At 41.1% G+C, this 22,050-nt stretch overlaps 1 protein-coding gene across 5 annotated transcripts in view; it reads left to right on the top strand.

The window, feature by feature from the left end:
• The window catches only part of LOC113012854 (TOX high mobility group box family member 2-like), an 83,196-nt gene that overhangs the window by 25,452 nt on the left and 35,694 nt on the right, over window positions 1–22,050 (top strand). For 3 of the 5 annotated variants that reach the window (XM_026153246.1, XM_026153248.1, XM_026153247.1), the window contains exon 2: window positions 14,917–14,976. In XM_026153246.1, the coding sequence (XP_026009031.1) occupies window positions 14,917–14,976 (60 nt within the window). Of the gene's footprint in view, window positions 1–4,115; window positions 4,209–14,916; window positions 14,977–22,050 lie in introns of all 5 variants that reach the window. The other 2 variants (XM_026153244.1, XM_026153245.1) reach the window with 1 other exon arrangement.

Here is a 22,050-nt window from a genome sequence, read left to right as displayed (position 1 = left end):
GCAAAACAGGTCAATACGTGGTTGAGTGTGGGCCTGCCAGCTGTTCCCTCCCTCCGCTCTGCCACCGCACATAGCGACACACATGCATTAACATGTTCATGGTTTGCGCATAAGAAACGATAGGGAGAAAAGACAAAAATGTAAACAAGCAACAAAAAAAAGTAATCGATGTTTCTGTATTTATCTTTCAAATGAAATCAAGTGAAGCAATTGGAGTAAAGTAAATAATACAAATGCAGAGTCGCTGCATTAAAAATAAAACTGGGATTTTTCTTATTAACAAATAACAAAAGCAGACTAAACCCAACATGAATTCATTCTTCCAAGTCTTTGCTCAAAGTCAAATACAACTACGTCATCTCTGAGACTTGAAGTCCAAGCTACTGTGCGTGTGTGCCGTCATTTTCCACTGGTGGACCATTAGATAAATGCCGCTTTATTCCAGTGTTCGCTCTCTTCCTCTCCACTAAGTTCAGAAACCAAAAGTTGCTCCACATCGAATAAAACCGCGCAGTACGACCCCGACTTCCCCTTCAGTAAAAACAGGGATATAAAGCATAATGTAAACACATTAATGAACTGTGAAAAATGTGCTTACATTTGGAGAAATGCTAAATCATACTTTTGACACCTGATAACTCTCTGAGAGGAATGTCCTTCACGAAAGCAGACCCTAGTGTGTAACAAAAAAACTCCTGCCTTCTGTCTCTCTCTCTCCTGCTTGTATGTGTCAGTTCCTCTCACTTTCTCAGTAGCTGTTATCCTTCACTTTCATACACTGACATCCTTGTCTGGATTTTTAATCTGGCCTAGTAACAGACACGAGTTTTGCTGACAGTCTTGTTTCACCTAAAAGCCAAATAAAACTGTCTTTAATTTTCTCTACCACTCTACCGTATAACAGAGCAAATCTTCTCTCTCTCTCTCACACACACACACACACACACACACACACACACACACACACACACACACACACACACACACACACACACACACACACACACACACACACACACACAGAGTCTTCCTCAAGCACAAGGCTATGACATTGAGGGAATGTGATGTGATGTATTGTAGTGAATAATGTATTCTGCAAGGATTGTACAGAGCGCGTGGAGCAGATGGCAGCAGGTTGATCTCGATGTGTGTGTGAGTGTGTTTAATGATGGCAGCGTGTACATGTGTGATGTGTGTGTGTGTATGTGCGCACGTGTGTGTGTGTGCTCAAACAGAATGGGGGAGGAGGAAAAGGGCGGTAGGGAGGGAGAGTGGGGGTTGTTGCATATGTGTGTCTATGTGAGCCTCCTTTGTGAGATAAAACATGCAAATGGTGGATTATTTTAATGCAGTTTTTTTCTAGAGCCCTGAGCCTTAATCCCTAAAGCAGTTGAAATGAAAATTGTATATGTTTTCTTTCAAACTCTCTCGCTCCCTCCTTTTTTTTTGGTGTTTTTTTTTTTGTTTTTATACATTTTTTTAATTCCCTGATAGGAATTTACAACTACCAGCTGTCTAGGAACAGGATCCTTTGCGCATTAATTTCTCTGACGTAGTTACAGCCAGAGACTTACAGCTGGAGAGCATGGAATTGACTAAAGCTAGTCAGGCCTGACCTGATCTGTTATATAGTGGAAATAATGGGTGTGATTTTTCTCCGATCGTGCGGTGATAAAAATGTTGAATGCAATAATAGAGCATAACACGGTTTGTCACTCCACGTGAACAGATATAAAGCATGTGCTTTTATAAACACTTGCTAACACTTACATATACGTACGCCATTGCAACTGGTGTTTTAGATGGTGTCTGCTAGCCTGCTTTTCTGATATGTCGCTGCTAACAGCTAACATGCTTTTTTTTTAGCATCACCCACACCACAGATGCAAAAACAGAGAAAAAGCCACGAACCTGGTTGTTGCAATTTCTCTGAAAATGTTTTTATCAATTAATCATTGCTATCCGGGGGAAGAGTTTTGCTGAAATATCAAAGCTGAATCAGAGCATACGAGACAGCAAGCAGAAAAAAGCTTGACATTCTTGGCTCTTTAATTGCGGGGACAGTGAGCATAATTGAGTAAATGTATTTAAGTATTTGAGTGAGCTGATTCTGGCTCTCTGGGATGGTTGATATTGTACTTAGGAAGAATGTTGCCCAAGGCAATTCATTAGTGGTAAATAATTGAGAGGCTCGGATAGTGCTAAGGTGAAATGCCTGTTATTATTTCATGGAGTTTGTGTTCTTAGGGCTCTTCAGTTTAAGACTATTAAAAATGCACAAGCCTTCCCACAAATTACTCACTCGAAAGATTCACAATGGGTGCTAATGACTAACCATCCATCTTCCATTGTTTTCAAGCTCTGCGGAGCTGTGTCGCCGCATCATTATCAATTCTATTTCTGCTTTTGCTAAAGTTCTTTCATTTCTTAGACGCTGTTTTGTTACTCTTGTGCTTTTCACTCATTTAGTTTCAGGTAATTAAGGCACATCAACTGCAGCAGGATGCATGCAGAGACATTTTGTCTCTATCCCTAAATGGTAGCATCCTATAACCAATCAATAGATGGATGAAATTGAGCCATATGAACAGGCTATACACAGTTTAGGCAACTGCAGATTTGGAAAATAAACAAAATTGGCACAATTTCAGTGTTTCAGTGCATCTGCACCTATCTTTAGATGTGGTCGTGTGAATTTCACCTGTGCTCGTAGGAACTTGGTGTTCAGCTAAGTTTTTCTTTGCTGAAAGTTTTTCTGAAATGTTCCTTTGAAGCCGGCTGTTTTTTGGTTTGTTTGTTTTTTTTACCCCTCTGTGTTATTTGTGTCTGTGCATACTTGAGAACCCATGGACTCTTATCTGGTAAAAATTGTCACCTTTGCGTGTTGGTTTTCTGGTGATGCAACTTAAAGGCCACTGAGGTTTTATTTAACATATTATACACCCACACATCACCACGTGACAACCAAGAAATGGTTGAGAATCTGAAGGCCTAATCAGTTATTCACAGAAGTCTGAGCTCTTTGCAGTAAGAGAATGATATGTATAGCCTTTGGTTTGTGGTCTGGACACGAAATACAATTGTCCCTTAATAAATCGGCTGTTTTATCTATTTGTATTTTATAGTGTTTAGCAAGTTGGTAAAACCTGTGGTTGAATGTTTCTTTTAGCTATATGAGCAGCATAACTTTTTATGGGTTATGAATGAAGAAATAAATGCTCTTGACACGCTGGTAGATACGTTCACAGCCAGGCGAGGATGAATCCTCATAATACCAGATATATGTGAGTCCCAACGCTGCTAAATTTCTCCACTTTTTTTTTTAAATTTCACATTATTTTGCATGTCAAAGTGGACCTGTTGCTTCACTTGCTGCCTCCATTCTGCTGTTGGTGTCCCTTCACCTATAGTATAGTACAGTACAAGTATGATCAAATGTAGGAATTTTAACAGCGACTTTTTGCCATATATTTTTATGCCTCTGATTTCTGATGCATAACGAGTCTTGCATCTTCCCAGTTCTTGATTGCATTAGCTGAGGCCATATTTCTAATGTAAATTACATTAGCTCACGTTCACAGTTGTTCATAACCCAGTTACAGCTGTGAGCTGTGTGCACTGTATGTGAAGAGAGTGTAAACTGCGCTCTTGCCACATTCCTTTGGTGCACCAAAACTTGTCTCGCTGCCAGCTTTCACTCCTCACTGTCTTGCCGGGGTTTTTGTGTACATGCTTGTCAGCGTGTGAAAGAGAGCAGGGAGGTTGGCATGGGGAGGAGGCGTGTTCGAGGTGGAGGGTATGTCAGCTCATTAACCTCCATTCTTCCCGTAGCACAGCGCTGCATGTCACTGTGTAATTCTCATGTCGTTACTCCTCCCCCTCCACGCGTGCGCGGCGTACTAGAGGAAGAGCAGGGCAACCGGAGAAAGGGAGAAGGAGAGAAAGGTTCACGACAGAGGGCGGGAGGGCTTGACATGTTCCCTTTACAAATGCCCTGCTTGTACCTTGCAATCTAAAGCCCTGTCGTCTCCTTTCCTTCTCTGCTTTTGTCTTCTCTTTCTCTTCTCTTTTTTCCTGTTCGCTGTCTCTCTTTCTCTCGCTCTCTCTAACCACAGGCCCGGTACAGTGTGGGTGAGCGAGGGGTTAGGCTCCACACTGCCCCCTCTCCGGCCATCAATCCATCTAGGAAAAGACTACCCACTGCTGTGGTGAGATAGCCAAGCCCCCTTATTTTTTCCCTAGCCGGTTGATTTGGAAAAGTGTACCTCAAGGTTCTATCCTGGGCCCTGGTCAGTTCTGGAGGCTTTATGCTGAGATGAAATTGCTCTCCGTATTTATGTCGAGCTCCCTATGAGAACCTTCACATATATATTTTATACACAAATGTGTGAACACATATGTATAATTTATAGTGTCTCTATTCAAAGGCAACCATTTTACTGGAATCTATAAATCATGTCAGGAGTTTCTTAATTACGGTATGTGTGAAAACATGAAGAAGGTGCGAAATACGCCTCGGTAGTTGTTATGATCAAGTCACATGGTGATGTGTTATGTTATGATCAGGTCGCATCCAGAGAGACACATTAACTCTAAATAAAGTGCCTTTGACATGTTTAGAGTTTAACTTTACTTTTTATTTAAAGATCTCATGAGGCTCTTTATAACAAAAGCTGTCTTTTTGACAGAATATACCAAAGTTCTTTCTAACAGACCTTGTTTTTTTAATGCATAGCTTCATTTCATATGAAATGTTATCTGTTTACTTAACTCTGAGCTAATAAGTTGTTAGATATTGTTGCTGATAATCAATATTACTTCCCTATCTAGTCAAGTCAACGTGCTGTGTGTTAACCTGTCTATGTTGCGTTGCTTGTGCTATTCTAAAAGGTTGCTTGAAAGCGAACACAACACCACCTTATTGTCAGGTGTTCTCTTTGTTTATTTGTTTTTTGTGCTAAATGTTTAAATCTGTGGCAACCACCATGAAAATAGATTGGTGCCTTTCCTACGCTCGTAATGATTTATTTTAGTCACTGACTGAACAGTCAAACTTTAGACTTTTTTTTTCTCCCTTTGCTCTTTATACTTCATTCTATGCAGAGGCAAGAGAACAGTAGATCGCAATGAGATAACCAATTATATGCTAGAGGAAACCAGACTTTTTTTTTTCCTGCAGCAGTTATCTGATGTTGTGGTGAGCAGAAGCAAAGGGCTGGGGTAATGTGACATTCACTCTGCCCTTTATCTTCTCTCATCACTGTTTACCCCAGTCAGTTAAAAGTGGCTTGTGCTCTGCATCCTCTCCTGCTGCCAGAGAAACCTCACTGACAAAGACTCACCTAGTGACATGCACATACTGTACGGACACGCATACTGTGCACACACATGCACAAACGTGCAAATACACATTCACACCACCACAGACAGCGAATGTCAGGTAGTCTGGTGGGATAACTACTTTCCTCTCGTTGTTAAGTATAGCAGTACAGTACTACAGCACCTGCTAGCTGCTAGTTGCATGTGATGCTGTTGTGCTTGATGCTAGGAAGGTGTTTCCCAGGACTGGTTAGCCGACAGGCCGTTGAAGGCTACCACAGTAAGCTGAGGGAGGCCGTGTGGGTGGCACCTTGGTCTGACATTTGAATTCTTCTGTTATACCTCTGCACATGCGCTTGCACGTGGCTCATTTCATGGCTGTGACCTCTTTTGCACTCTGATACATATACTGAACAGACAGACAGATACTAATCAAGGTTCATACAAGGGGTGGAAATCATTGAAAAGGATAAATGTTTAACGTATTGCTTTAAGGTTATTTTTCTCAAAACTTGTTGGAACTGCAGTTGAACTGCTTGCATAAGAAATCTATAAATACTAACCGCGTACTTTTCTAGATAGACAAATCATATAAATAACTTGTGAGAGCCTAAATAATTTTGTCTTTCAGCTAAAATGAAGACTGCTGGAGTTGGAACTGCCACTCCGAGTCTGAGCATGTTGTTACAGGTTGATCTGCCGGTCTTTTTCATGTTTACCCTCTGATGGAGCATTTAGTGGGACATGACAACGTGCTTGAAGTCGAAAAACAACTACTACACATCATGGTTGAAATAACGACCACATCTTTTAGTAGCTCCTGTAAAGTCTGCAAAAAAAAAATTCTTTTGTTTGTTTGTTTTTTTACAGGAGAGACCGCTAGCTTCTTCAGCAACTGAAAAGGATAGCAAGCATTAGTTAGCCAGGTAGTTGACTTGCTAACTGCTTGACTTGTTGTACACTCGTCGTCCCCCATAATACAGTTGTGGTTTACATACACTCATGATCAGGATGAACGTCCTGGTAATTTTTGGCTTTTAATGAGTTCTTGATGATTTCTAACTGTTCCTTTGATTGTACAGTACAGAATAATTGTGGACAGTATACATCTTTATTGACTATAAATTAGATTTTTTTTCTCAACCACAGAGGGTTAATGTATACATATAGCCCCCATACTATACGGCTAATTTTCCCAAGGCCCCAACCTCAACCCTGTTGAAGATTTGTAGACTGGGTCTGTGACAGGAAACCAACTAATTTAAATGAACTCTGCCAAGAAGAGCGGTCAAATTTCCAGTCGGAATTATGACAGAAGCTTGTTGATGTATACCAAAAGCATACGGTCGAGGTACAACTTGCTAAGGGACATTTGACCAAATATTAGTAGGGGTGTATATATGTATGTGAGCCTGCATGTATACTTGTAGAATTAAGAGAAAATCTAAAATGAGTTTGAACTTGTGCATGTCATTAAAGATGTGTACTGTACAATAATACCATTCTAGAAAAAGAAGAGTTCAAAGACATCATTCAAAGCCCAAAATTGCCATGACACTCATGCTCACAATGAGTGTATGCAAACCACAACGGTGCACAAACAAACCATACGTTGACCATGACGTTGACACAGTACAAACATGCTTCCTCGAACAAGGTGGTCCTTTGAGCGAATGCTTGCGGGTTTGTTTATAAAGAAAATCAGTTGGCTTTTGAGCTACAAACTTGCACCAAAGGACATAGTAAACAATAATACTCATGTAGACTGGGAAGTGAATTGATGCTGAGTAAGTACTAAGACTCAGAAAGTGCCTGGACAGTTGATTAAAAGAAGGATGGATCCATGCTTTCATGATCACACCAAATTCTGTGCCAACCACCGCTGGAGGCAACAAACCAGGCAATATTTGTCTACTCTTCTATTGTCAAATGGTCCGTGCAAATTGTAGCTACAGTTTCCTATTCTTAGGTGACCGTGTGGTCTTCTGCTGCTGTAGGCCATCTGCTTCAAAGTTGAGTAGGTTTCTGAAATAATCAGACCATGTTCAAAGTCACTTAAATCACCTTTCATCCCAATTCTGATGCTCAGTTTGAACTTCAGCTGGTCATTTTGACCACATCTACATGTCTAAATGCTTTGAGTTGCTGCCGTGTGATCGGCTGATAGGATATTTGTGTTAATGAGCAGTTGAACAGATGTAGTGGGTGAGTGTATGTAGCAACATTATCTCTATTTTGTTCTTCCTTGACTCCTGGAGGAATGATTTTCTCTGAAAGAAAGCACCACAGATGAGAGGCGTGAGAGAGAATAAGCAAAAAACCAAAACAATAAGAAAAATGTTTTTCTGAGAACTGACGCATTCTCAGATAAGCGTGAACTAAAATGAGATTTTCCACTTAAAAGCAGTGACACACTCATGATGGATACCTTTTGGCCATGACGGATCATTGCATAGGTTTAAATCTCGCTAATTCTGTGACACAGAAACTCTGCGGCTGGTGCACAGAAAGAGAGAGACGCAGAGGCTGGGGTGTTAGCACGAACGTATGGTAACGTAGGATATACCGAAGAGAAAGCTGAATCATGGTTAACCTCATTTCCCATACAGTAAGAATGAGTTAGCCTTCTCTAACAGTAAGCATAAGCTGAATAGCTGAATGTACGTAACATTTACCTATTTCTTTTTCTAACCTTAAAAAAACTACTTTATAGTTTTGCTAACCCTACGAAACATTACAAAAAGCATTGGCAATGACCCTAATGAGGTAACCAGATAAATTAAGCTTCCTGTATGTATAAAATGAGCAAAACATCTTAAAAATAGGAAATTCCCCAGTGCTTATGCTTAGCTCATTATGAACTTTTTTAAGATACAACAGTGGAAATGCAAGCACGAGGTACTGTAAGCTTCTATTTGACACAGCACGGTTAGCTTATGTTTGGTTTTGCCTTGTGTACCTGCATTTGGAACAAAAAAAAAAGATCTTATCTGACTTTTGAAAACAGAAAACAGGAAAAAAAAGAAGCAAAACATAAAATTTCATTATATTCTCAAAATCTGTCAACCTGATATTTCCATTAGAAGGTGTGAACTACATTATCATCGCCGTTGAGATTTTTATCGTGCCGTAAACTCACCAAGTCACAATGAACCCAAGTTCAGGGTGGAAACAAAGCCTTATTTAGCATCAACCGACCTGTCTCCCCACCCACCTCCACCCCCACCCTACCCCACCCTCCCCACTCCCCCCACACCCCTTCCTCCCCGCGCAGTCTCAATCTCCCTTCCCACCTCTCACCACCTTTGCTGCTAACTGTTATTTCTGTTTTGTGGTTGCTCCAGTACAACTGCAGAGTAGATGAATGGGAGCTTTGTGTGTGTCTGTGTGTGCGTGTGTGTGTGTGTGTGTTTGTACGTGTGTGAGTGTTTAAGTTGCTTCTGGTGGGAAGGGTTCATTGTGTTTCACTAGCACGTGTTGTTTGACTAGTTATGAGTTGATGGATTGCTTAATCAGTAACAATAAAGCCAAATATTTCTTAAACGGCAGCCGTGGGAGAGGTAAGCAAACATGTCTTGTGATGCTTCTGAAACTCTCCTTTGAGGAATGCAACACTAGAACAATTCGTGCTCTCCAGTCCTGTAAACAAATACTATGTAAGATGGCACCAAGCCAGATATAACTCCCAAAAAAATTCCATCAAAATCAGCTGAGATATACAAGAAGCTGCTCCGTGTGTTGTGTCAATATCTGACCATGCTCTGTGTGCTCCACTGACCAGAGCACAGTGTGTTCAGATAAACATAGCCTGAGCTTTGCATATGAAAATGAACCATGCAGGTGATAAAGGTGAGGGTACATAAGATGCGCGGCGTTGTGGATGTGACCCTAGTGGTGCTGCAGCTCACTCTGCACATGCACGTGTGGGTGTAGTGTGTTTAGTGTGTGTGTCTGTGTGCGCAGGATCAAACTCTCACACCCAGGAAGAGGCCCTGTTTCCCTTATCTAACGACAACAGAGCATGTGTCGCCATGGCCACAGGCTGTGCTTTTTATGGGCTTTGTGTGTCTTTGTGTGTATGTGTGTGTGTGTGTGCCATGTTCATTGTTTGCCTATGTTCATTGTTTGCTTGGGGCGTGGCGCAACACCAGAATTGTTACTATAGTGTCTTTTCTCTTCGCTGTTTCTCTCTCCTCCTCCTATGTAACTCTGAAAATCTACAGCACTTTCTTTCTTTCTTTCTTTCTTTCTTTCTTTCTGTCTTTCCTCTGCATCTGTTTCCCTCTACTTTTTTAGTCTTTCTGTCTGTCATCCTTTGTGGCTTTGAACCAGCACTGACAAGTCGGGCAACATCAAATCCAGAGCCACATTGTCTCAGGTTCAGGTTCCTACGGCTTAATTGAACAGAGGACTGGTGAGAGAGAGGGAGAGAGAGAGAGAGAGAGGAAGAGAGAGAGAGGGGGAGAGGGATGTAAAAAAGAAATAAAGAGAAGAGGGGGAAGATGAGGAAGAAGGGTGCTCAAACAGGCATACATATTGCATGAGCCCTCACCACCACCACCACCACCACACCCCTTTCTTCACAGAATAGCTGTGTACTGTTCTGGGCTTATTAATTCCACTCGGTGAGAGAATTATTTTTAGAGACTTGGTGTACTGGCAAAGGCTTTTAAAGTCACAAATATTACATATTCTGCTTATAGATTCTCTTATATTAACTGAAAAAGTAAAAAAAAAAAGTTGTTTCGGGTTGTTCTTTAACATGATAATGTATGGGGGGGGGGGGGGGGGGGGTTCTATACAGTTTTTCCTTTCTGAATGCTTTTACATACATCACAAAGGTCTGTAGGGTGTTGATTGCATAAACGTGCAAAGTTGCCGCCGATATCTGATTGTATCTGCGGCCACTGGCGTTGTGCTGTGATATTTAATAAGGTGGTAAACCCCAGTGGGCGTAATGTTCTATGATAATGCAGTTCTCCTGTCATAATGAAAGAAATAATAGGGAAATCTCTCATGTTTGTCTATACTGTATAATTGGTTTGTTCTTATCTATACTTATACATATTTTAACAACATTAAAACTTTACAGCTGACATAGATCGTTCTAATGTTGTAAATCTATAAGTTTATTAAGTTTTGAGCAGTTTATTCTGTACCCATGGTTAGTAATGTATAATTTGATATAATGCATTGCATATGAAAGCTTAGTATGTCAGCTGAATGAGACATTTTCCCTTTAAAGTGTAGCTGGAAAAAGAGACAAGTAGCATAAAATTCCTCAAACTAATTATATCCCAGTATTTATTTATTTATTTATATTCTTGTGACTGACCGGTGACACATGACCTATATATGTTGCTCATTTCTACTATGTGGGCTAAATGTTTAGTACTAAATAAAAGTTACATGCCATATGTGACGGGGGTTTCCTACTCTTTTTGACAAATGTACTGCCTCACACCATTTTCTGGAAGTGTCATTAACTTTCACTGGGAAGCCAGTTCAGATAATGCCATATGCTATTTAGCATATCCATGACATCACTGCACCGTATTTGCATTCTAGCTAGTTCAGCCAGCTGTTTGCGTCTCTCCTACTCTCTGTGCTGACATATACTGTATTTTCATACAGGCAAATTTCCAATAAAGCTCTTCTCATTTGCATATTTCTGCTTATGAGACAATGGAACAAGTGTGAAATAATGACAGGAAGGTGACCAATTAAGACTCCCTCGTTAACAGGCAGCCGATTCCAAGATGCACTTCTGCACTGCTGAAATCCTGAGTTTTATAACCTTGACATCCTCTGACAAAAATTACCATACACTTATGTAACAGATAATGCCAATTTGGATATATTTACATGCAAAGTGATCACTTGAAAGGAAGTAAAATGGCTCAGCTGCGGTGCGGACGGTTGAATGTGCTACTGCCACTCAGCGAGCGCAAAGAGTTGTGCCTGCGGCAGAAAAGCAAGAGCTCGTGCTCATGGGGCAGCCCTGCAGCCCAGTAGTAACATAAATGTACTTATGTACTTTTCACAATTCCTGCAGCCCATAGAGACAGGCTTGTAATAAAATGCTTAATGAACCGAACTTGAAATAAACGCAGCCGCTAATATTAGCAAGCATGTGATTGTGTATTTGACATAATTACGTCCAGTTGTGTAAATTCAGCCAAATTGTTGTGATGCTTTGTAGCTTTTGACATTTTTCATTACTACAAGGTGATTTGTCTCTCTAATCACTGAGCAGTTTGGGCGTTACACAGACACCCAGAGCAGTTGAACTCCACCCCACCCTCTTCACAAACAGATGTTTCCTAGAAGTCTCGTGTTGTCCGTCAATCAAACGCGATCCTCGGCAGACTCTGTAATTCTGCCTCCAATTCCGTCATCAGCTGTCTCAAAAATATAAGATAAAAGATCCCAGCATTGTATTGCCCCATTACCACTGTGTAAATATTACATGTTTTCCCTGGATATGCTAGTTAGCATTACTTCCACCTTGTGGCTTCATTATTTTTGAAACGCTCGATGATTGCACGGCATGACCTAGTTCTGGGACTCTGTCTCTCCGTCTCTCTCTGTCACTGTCTTTACTTTCTCACTTCTCTACCTAATTTACTCATTCTGTGTGTCTCTCTTTTTTTATGCCCTCTCTACAGCTCCACCTCATTTTCTTTTCACACTGAACCTGTCTACCTCCTTTTTTTTGTCATTTATTCATTGTCTTTCTCCATTTACTGCCTCAGCATTGCCTTCATCCTTTCAGGCTGCCTCTGTTCTGCCTCTGTGTTACTCATCCTCCTTCTCTCCCATGTATGCATTCTTTATTTCTCAATTTGTCTCTCTTCCACAGCCTATTATTATTTTTCTCTGTTCTCACCCCCTCTCCTTCCCCCCTCTCTCGCTCTCTCTACCCCTCCCTTCTTCTCCATGTTTTTATTCCTCTCTACCAGCACCACGTGTGCCACGGAGGGAAACATCGCGAGCAGTGGTCCCTGCTGAACAATTACCATGCAAAGCAATCCAAATAGAGATGTTTGCCGAAAACAACATGTGTGTAATTACTGCTTAATGAGGCCCTTGTCTCAGGCAGAATGCCCAATTAGACTGCCGATGAGAAAGTGATGCCAAGGCCCGGTGAAGAAAGAGAGAAAAGATGGGGCAAAGAGGAGTAGGCAGGGAGACAGAGAAGTGGAAGTAAGGAGGTTGCAACATGGAGAAAAGGGTGTCGAGGATGAGAAACACGGGGGGAAAATGGAGCAAGGGGAACATGAGAAACTGTGAAAAAAGGAAGGATGTGGAAAGAAAGATGGAGAGACTGAGGGGAAAGGGGAAAGATGAAGAGAAAGGGGAATGAGAGAATTTCTGCGGTGTATATGTGGAGTAATGGCAGAGTTGATAGCATTGAGCCGAGGATAAATTGGCATATTAAGTGGGAGAGTGAGGAACTGCTAAGGAGAGCTATCAAAAGGAGCAAGAGGAAAGAGCTTTACATTGCAGTCTGTGGGCAGCCATGTTGAAGCACAAAATGGTTGACCTTTCTGGGCAGTTTGAGCCTTTTTTTGGTGAATATTGCATTATAGATGTAATTGGTGGAAATAAACATTATCTCACTTCATTTGTTCCTTCAGAGCAGGGCAGAAACAAACGCCGTCGAGGATTCGCTCTCGAAGAATTCACGTGGCAGAGTTAGCTGTAATGAGAGCCGTGGCGGCGTTCGCGGGGTTGAAAATGCCATTGTTCGCAGTCGCTTTTTATCCGAGAGAATCTTATTCTGAAGAAGCTCTCGGAATGGCTTTATGTCACCAGTGATATCAAAGTGGATTTCAATGGAATGAAATTGCTCAGTTAGGCGATGACAAGAGGCTTTCATGTGCGGAGTGAAGAGTTTATTGCAGCTATGTCACCAAGGTCAACATTAGTTTGGCCCTCTCAGCGAGCGGCAGTCACTTCCCGCCGCAGTTCGGTCAGATGATAGACACCGGCATGCTTGATTAAGCAAATTAGCAGCTTTAGCATGTGGCATTGAACAATTATCAGTTTAATGTGAAGATGAGATGTCAGGGTTTTTATTTTCCAGCTGCTGGTGCAGTGATGTTGGATTAATCATGTCAGGTGTGAACGAGGCTTAAATGCACCTCTTGTGTCAGTTTCATGTTTTCGTATGAATTTAATCATTAGAATAACCAAGTGAATCCTCGCCTGGGTTTCCACAGTATGCATCGTTAGCCAAGCATTGCCCCGAGGCAGGAACTCATTCCCCCGTCCTTTCTCCTACAATAATGTACAGTAATTTCTCTTTCTCACCACTCACACGCTCATTTGCTTCGACTTTTTCCTGTCTACAAGCGCAGATATTAGATTTCCCCCTCAGGAATTCTGCCCATTTCCGTCCATTAGTCTACTTATTTGGTCACTGTTTTTGAGCAGGTATATGTTATGATCCATTTGCGTCCACTCATATCCAGTGCGTGTCTATTTTTCAAGGCTTTGGCCGCTTTCGTTGCCGACACAAAGCAGACCACCCGAAATGAAAAGGGCCTCCCATATCTTCACATCTGAGGAATTTGACATGGAGCGCTGTGTAGTTTGATCGTGTTTTTTCTCCTGTCTGTTCCCGAGTCAACTGCGCAGTCATATTGCAAAGAACGGCCTCCATCAACAAACCAAAAAAAGGGAGCTTTATTTGGCACATTGAGTTTCTACGTGTACGTGTGTTCACGTGCAACACTACCCGCTCCAGTCAAGGTTTTTTCTATTTGCCGCAAGTGCGCGGTGACAAACCTTGATGCCTTTGGAAGCCAAGAGCATTTCACAACGATGCTCTCCTTAACGTGGTCACAGCTTTTCAGTCACCTTGGCAGCACACAGGTTCCGTTACCGAGCCGTTTGTGGCGGCTGAATCTTATTTCCGCTTGAGCTAAAAACAGAATCCGTCTGTGGTTTTTTTCTTTATTCGTAGCGCACTCATAGTTGATCTCGATGGGGAATTTAGCTCAGTAACATGCTAGACATGAAGGCTAGCATGTTGCATGAAACTCTGAAATGGTGACCCAGTGTTGCTTCCCAGCATCCCCGTGGGTCAAAAGTAATTTGTTGTTATGTGAGTCCTAACCCCATGACAAGCAATGTTTTGGCACCTGCAGCAAGCGATCCTTCATTGCCTGATTAGCTCAAATCTAAAGACGCAGCATGCCCTCATTGTGCTACACACACACACCAACACACATGTACAAGCCTCTAAGCCACGCACACTTTACTACAGTAAGCACTCACAGATTCACCCGCACTCATTCTCTTTCTCGCACACACACAGCACAGCCCAGAGGGAAAAGCCCATCTCTCATCACTTTGCTCATGTAGCCTAATTACCGGCCCGCTGACGAAACAGTAATTACCCATGCTGCCATGCCACCACGAGGTTTAACCAAAGTGACAAAGTCATTAGTCTCACACTTCAGGCCACCCATAAAGAGCTTTTCCTCTTTAGTACCTCTTTCACAGACCCACCACCCTTTTTAAAAAAAAAAAAAAAAACCTCTTCTTGCATACAATGTTTATTTCTTTTTTTCTTTTTTCTGTTCACAGTTTGATGGTGACAACATGTACATGAATGACAATAACCAAGAGTTTCGGTCACCAAACCAGGTAAGATCTCCCACGTCTTTTCCTGTAAGCCCTGCAGACTTAAATAAATAAATGTCTGAGTAAGCTGATGTCACCCTTTAACAAGAAGAGTTTATGGATTGTTATGTTTGGGTGTAGACTGGAAAATGTGAAATGTACACATTTCTCAGTGAAGAAAAGTGGAAAATGGACAAACAAACCATGTGGTTAGCATGAGAGGAAAACACAAGTCAAAAGTGATGTGTCGCCTTTTTACCGCCACTGTTGTGGGCACATTTCCAAGTTATGCTCTTGTCTCTGTGGAAATTCTGAACATTAATAAAAAATGACTATGTCCACCAGTTTCTTTCTCATAGGCCTGCATCAGAAATGTTTCCATCATTTGATGTGACAGTCAGTGTGTTTCACAAGGTTTCAGATCAGATTTAAATATTAAATATATGATTGGAAGGTTTGATTCTTAATAACTTAAAAGTTAAATTTTTTTATATCTATTTAACGTCTGATGGATTAATCCATAAGCCCTCACAGTTTTGGCAACATGTCAGCCCACTGAACCAGACAAAGCAGCAGTAATAGTTTACAATAACAAGCTAGTTGGATCTCTGGTCCCACTCTGGAGCATCATGGTCCCAGTCGCACATAGACTCAGTGAATAAGACAGGATCGGTGCTGAGTGCTCCCAGCTGGTAGATGGGAACACATGGCTGGACATATGGCAGAATTCAGAGCTCCAGGATTTGTTGATCCAGCAGCAAGGTCTTCATGTCCTGACAAAACACGATGAGGTGGAAGCTCCACATCAATTAGCGCTTTTCCAAATAAGTCAGGCCAAGGACAGCAGGATCCATACACACCTTCAATCACACACAGACATAGACACGCACACACTGTTTCATATAAACATACTCGTTTACTGTAAAAGGAAGTGACACGTTTTCTGACACAAAGTAATTCACAAGTTATAAGCTCACGTGCTTTCAGTCGTGTGAAAATCGTGCACTTTCTAATATGGGCAAAGCGCCGGTAACTGTGAAAGCACACTGAAATAATGCATTGCCCCCATAAGGATCAGCATAACCATCATGACTATTAAACCACTATCCCAAGATTAAGGGTCAGTTCACCCACTTTGCAAAACATATCTTTTTGCCTATTCCTTTATGATGCAGAGAGGCATTTTCCCGGATTTTTAAAAAGAGGAAGGCGCAATGAGGTCTAACAATTCGGACAGGATCCCACCACAATCTAGGTGCTGCTGGTAAAGATACACATGATACACTGATTGGCTTGCTTGAGGTGGAGGACTAGGTGCACAAAAGAGTCCACATGGGATAATAAAAGATGAGCAGTGAGATTTATAGTACACAGAGTGGAGACAGATTGATTTGAAGTAGACGGGCGAAAAGATGATTGGACTAGAGCAGTGATGTCAGCATTGAGTTTTACAACACGGGAAAGGGGAAGCGATGTGAAGAATAGACTAGCAGCCAAACACCTGGGAAATGGATAGATGTTCAAGATACATCTAAAACTTTTTCCTGGGTATTCCAGATAATCTAAGATTGATGCTTTAATCTGTTTTTCAAAGTTTGCTTTAAATTTTTTTTTAATCTTGTTTTGTAAATTGTGTAACTGACCCTTTAAAAGTTAATGTATTTATAACACCAACCCCTCCCAAAACATGCCTCTACTCTGACAGCCCTTTGAAGAAGTAAAGATCCGGCAAAATGCCCTCACTTTCTAAAAATGTGCTTAGTCTCACGATGTAACATTTAAATTGGGCCTTTTGATGAACAAGAACATATGTACGTGCTCTTAAACACACCCACATATATACCCATAAACCCGTACACACATGTTCTCATAAAAAACCCTCACACATGCATTCACACGCCATCATCCTATAGCCGTAAGATTGCCTTTCCTTTGATGTTGGGATTGAGTAACTATAGTGAGAGGTCGAGCAGGAGCTTTAGCAGCTTATTGTCTACTTACGGCGCACATCGGAGACCTCGACGTCCATCGTTGTTAGCTACATTTCCAAATCTGCCCTAATTATGTCACTTATATGCATTTGCTTGTGCTAATTGGGATAAATGTCCAGCTTTGTAGTTTCCCAGCTGCAGCGGTCATATGTCAATCACCAACACCCACTCCAGGTTTGCAGTGTTGTGTCAACAAATACCTTCTTAGTGGATAAGGCAATTTGGGCTTTTCAAAACATGTCAGTTGCAGCTCTGTCGGTGCTGTCAAATAGACTCTTACACACCAGTTCTGAATAGCACTCTGAACACAGAGTTCGCTGTTTGGTGCCTGATCCTTTAATAGAGAACATTAAACGTGAGATTTCAAAGAGGATGTGCACCTTTTGCTCAGGAGCTAATGGTTGCAAAGGGTTTTTAGCACATTTAATAAACTATATTATGCTAAAAAAAAAACCAATAAAGGTGTGACCATTGTGTGAATTTTCTCTTTCCCTTGCACTCTCTCTTTTTTTTAAACAACCATCCACTACTATTTGCTGCTTTTGTCACCTAATAGATAATATCTTTAGGTCTTGGATTGATGATCAAGTAATACAAGCACAAAAAACATGATACATTGAGCTTTTTTGGGCTATTTTCTTACTAATAACAAAAATAATCATAAAAATGAACCCCTGCTGAGAACTACCTGACTGGCATTTTTCAATAGGGAAGTTTTCTTTAGTCTAACTACATAAAAGCTTCCCTTAACAATTTTGCGAGGGCTGTCCAAATCATTATATTTTAGCTGAGTTGTGTAGTATTTTATTCGTATACTGAGATTTCAGAAGAGGTTAACCCATGTATTTCTTCAAAGCCATAACATTCAGGGAATGTGTCTGCATTTTCTTTTTGCAAAATTCGTTCTGACCGCTCGCTGTGTATACAAGTCAATCATTTCCCAATTGACGCTTATGCATTAGCTGTGCGGCGGTTTGTTACATGTGGTTTTCTTTTGAAGTGAAATCAGGCAAATTAGAGGTTCAAGTATATGATACCGTATTTCCCGGACTACAAAGCGCACCTAAATATTAGCCGCACAAGCTAAAATCAGGGGAAAATCCTGTTTTGTACATACATTAGCCGCACCTGACCAAAAGCCGCAGGTGTTTCAATGTTGACTTATCATATGTAAGAGAATATGCACAAAGGGAATTGTCAGGAAAGAGATGGCTGTTTGGAGACATCACTTTTATTAATATTTTGAAAAACAAGTTATGGGTACATATTTGCACATGTAGTACATAACAATAACCTACAGCACACCAGAAAAATAGATTCGGACTACCTTTTAGGCTCAGGTGCAGTGACACAGCTTTAACAAGAAGAAAAGTCAGTCATTCACCACCATCTTTCTCTTCTTCCTACGCACTAAAACCACCAAAGTCCTCTTCTCCAGTGTCGGATACAAACAGGCTCATGATGGCTTCGTCATCCACTCTTCTTCTCTCCTTCGTTGTCACTTTCAAAACCAAAGAAATCCTCATTGTCAGTGTCAGAGTCAAACACCCTCAGAAGGGCCGTGGCGGTGTCCTCCTCTCCATCATGCAGCAGTCCAGCCCTTCAAAATCCGTTGGTGATCGTGGATGTTTTCACACTTTTCCACGCTGTCAGAATCCACCGGTGGAGTTGGGCATAACTTGCTTTTTGGGCATAACTTGCAAGTTTATCGCCGCTCATCATCCACGACTCCCGCTGAACGCGTAGCGCTACTTTGAAGTTTGTTTTTCGCGCTACTTCGTACGGCACTACGTTGCCTGGCGGACGGACATGTGACTAACATACCACTCTTGAACCCCGATCCTTCCGCCAGGCAACGTAGTGCCGTACAACAGCGGAACACACAAAACAAATCGTCTTACGATATGACAAAAATCACGGACAATCCATAGAAAAGCCGCACCTGACTAAAAGCCGCAGGGTTCAAAGCTTGTGCAAAAAGTAGCGGCTTATAGCCCGACATTTACGGTAAATTTATATGATTTTCTGCGTCGGGTTGTAGCGGTGATTACTGTGTAATAAAGAAACCCAGATTAAATATATTCAGTATATTCGTAAACAATAATCACCAATCATAAGGAGTATATAACTTTTTAAAATGCTTTCCCTACTTTCTAAGATTAAACCAATCCCCAGCTGTGTGTGTAAAAAAAATATGGGCTTCCTGTTACTTCTTTTCTATTTATTCTGTGTGAATAGCACAGTAGAGACTGATATTCTTTGGTCTTGTCGACAATGCTCAGAAATACTCGACCCTCACAATTGGTAAAGCTTTTTGTGAAAGAAGCCCATAAGCTTTAATGCAGGTTTTAACACTGCAGTAAGATACCCAGCCAAGCCTTTACATGATGTGCGCCTGTGAAAAAGGTGCATGTAGCCAGAACAGAGACTCCTTTGTTTGCATGTCTGGGGTCTTCCACGGCGTACACACTGAGGTAACAGTCCAACACAGCCAGAAGATTGCATTACACATAACATCTCTGTGCTTTTTAAAAGTGAAAACCACAAATCAGAAACAGTTTTGATGGGGCAGCTCAATGTACACCTGGACACAGTCCACTCAAGCAAGATGTTTTCAAGGCTTTAAATACTGTATGGTCTCTGTACAAAATATGCATGCATACTGCACACATGGGCAGTTTGATGGAATTAATATTTTCCATGTGGTTTTTCCTGTTGCGATTTCAGCTTATAAGCAAAAGTGTGGGTGGGTTATTATGTTTACTGGCTTTGCTTGTATCTGCCCACACACACAAAGCTAAGTCGATAGTTTGTAGAAATAAAGATTATGAAATATCTCAATTATCCCAATTAACTAAAACATGTTTGTGTAAGCAATAAAGAGTTTTAAATCACTTTCCTGACTCCAGACCTCCAGCGTGCCATATGTCACATTTCTTCTTTTTTTTTCTTTCAGTTAAACACACGGACGTCTAGTGTGCGCTTATTGACTGCTAACTCCCCAGCTATAAAAACAATGAGCCAATCAGCCAATTTTCTGACTGGGGTAAAAAAAGTGAATATTGTTTACAGAAATTCCTAAATCAGCACTTTTTTTTTCCTTCCCAGAAATGTGAAAGTGTTGTTTTGAACAATAATTACTGCAACTTCTGTGTTAACTGAAAGTGACAAAAATATGACAATCTCTGCTGGAGGCAAAATAAACCCCAACTCAGAAAGAAAAACTGTTGAATTTCAGTCTTAATAATATAATGAAAATGGCAGCGTGCTAATATCAGCCTTGTATATGTAAAATAATGCTGGTTGCACTGTATATTTTTGCAGCACTGTAACAGCGGCATGGGAACGATCACAGCCAAACCAAAATGGCTTCCTTCACCCACGCCAACACAAATTCTAATTTTGTATAAAGAGAAGTGCTCGTGATTTGGATTCATATCAGCCCGATCAGTCTGCAGGATTTCACTGACTTTTACGTTCGTATATATTTCTCTAGATTTTTTGCACACCTCCCCTCGCCCTAAAGTGTAATAAGAGTCTGTGTGAAGAAGTCCATGTGTGTATATGTGCGTGCTGAGGATGAAGCCAAAAAACTGAAGATAGGAAGGAAAATTTATTTAGACAAATATTAGAGAAGGAAAAAATGAGCCAGTGGCATGGGGTCGAGGGGGGCATACTTGTTGCATTGTATCCCATTGCAGAAGACAAAGCTTTGGGGCCACTAGTCCTTGGAGAAGCAGCAAGTTTCAGCCTGTTTATGCCATTGCATTTTTGGCTTCAAGGTGTCTCGCTGAGCTGCGCGTCTCTATTGATTTGGCTGACTTTAGGAGAACAGTGGCTGATGGTCGAGATCAGAATAGAAATCTAACTTGTTGGATGCAGACTTGATCTTTTTTCTCTTCATTCTTCTTTTTCAGGCTATAGTTCAGTCTGTTTATTTTTGTATATTTCTTAAGTCTGCCACTCCACCCAGCGCCTTTGTCCCGAAACTGTATTGCTTTCACACATGTGGATTTGACTAAGCTTCATATGCACAAACTAGTACGTCGGCAGTCGCTTTGGATGCACTTCAGTTCAGCTGAGTGAAAATTTGTTGGCTTTATGGTTTGGTCAATAAGGAATTTGTTAAAGAGTTATTATACATCGCATTTCAAACCACTTTTCTTTTGTATAGAAAATTTATTTTCCTTAAAAAATAAAAGTGCTTTGTCTACCTTAAAACTGAAGTTAAATGCTACATTTGTTTATTACTTGTAATGCAAAAGTCAATCAAATGAGTAAATTTACCTTAGCACAGAACGTAAGTTTAGTACATGAATAACTTTTTTTTTTAAAGAAGAACCTTTTCACAGGACTCTATGCAATCCTATTGACGACTAAGTACACCCTTACTGCGTTCATCTAAAGTGAGAAGGTAAGTAGCAGCCAGATGTTGAAATCAACTGCACTTGATTAACTGATAATCAGCAAGCAATGCTGCAGTTATCATGTTAAACGCTAAAATTCAATACATTTGGAAAAAAACAGAACAAGTATGGCTTGTTTGGAAGGTTTGCCAGGAGAAAGTGTTTTGTCTGTAAAAAATGAAAAAGAAACCAACAGAAAAACATGACAGCATGGCTTAGATTTGCATCCGAACAAATTACGAGACTTATGGAACAACGCCCTTTTGGCAGAAGAGACCAAAGTGAAGGTGTTTGACCAGAGTTCACAGCTCCCCATTTGGCAAAAACCAAAGACACCATATTAGCACAAACACCTCACGCAAACTGTCAAGCATGGTGGTGGAGGGGTGATGATTTGGGCATGCTTTGCAGTCATTGGACTGGGGCATTTTACAATTAATGTGTTAACCGTGAATTGCTCTGTATACTAAATTATTCTCAAGTCAAATGTGAGGCCATCTGTCTGACAGCTGAGGCTTTGCTGAAACTGGGTCATGCAATAGGACAATGATAGCAAGCACAGCAGCAATTCTGCAACAGAATGACTGAATAGAGAGAGTTGTGCATCAACTAACACCTGTAAACCTCAATAAAAACTAGGATACGGTGTAAAGAAGAGTGGGCCAAAATTCCTCCACAAAGGTGTGACTGTGATAAAGTCT

The sequence above is a fragment of the Astatotilapia calliptera genome, chromosome 20, assembly GCF_900246225.1.
Source record: "Astatotilapia calliptera chromosome 20, fAstCal1.2, whole genome shotgun sequence".
Classification (NCBI taxonomy): Eukaryota; Metazoa; Chordata; class Actinopteri; order Cichliformes; family Cichlidae; genus Astatotilapia; species Astatotilapia calliptera.
This window is presented reverse-complemented; position numbering and strand designations above follow the sequence as displayed.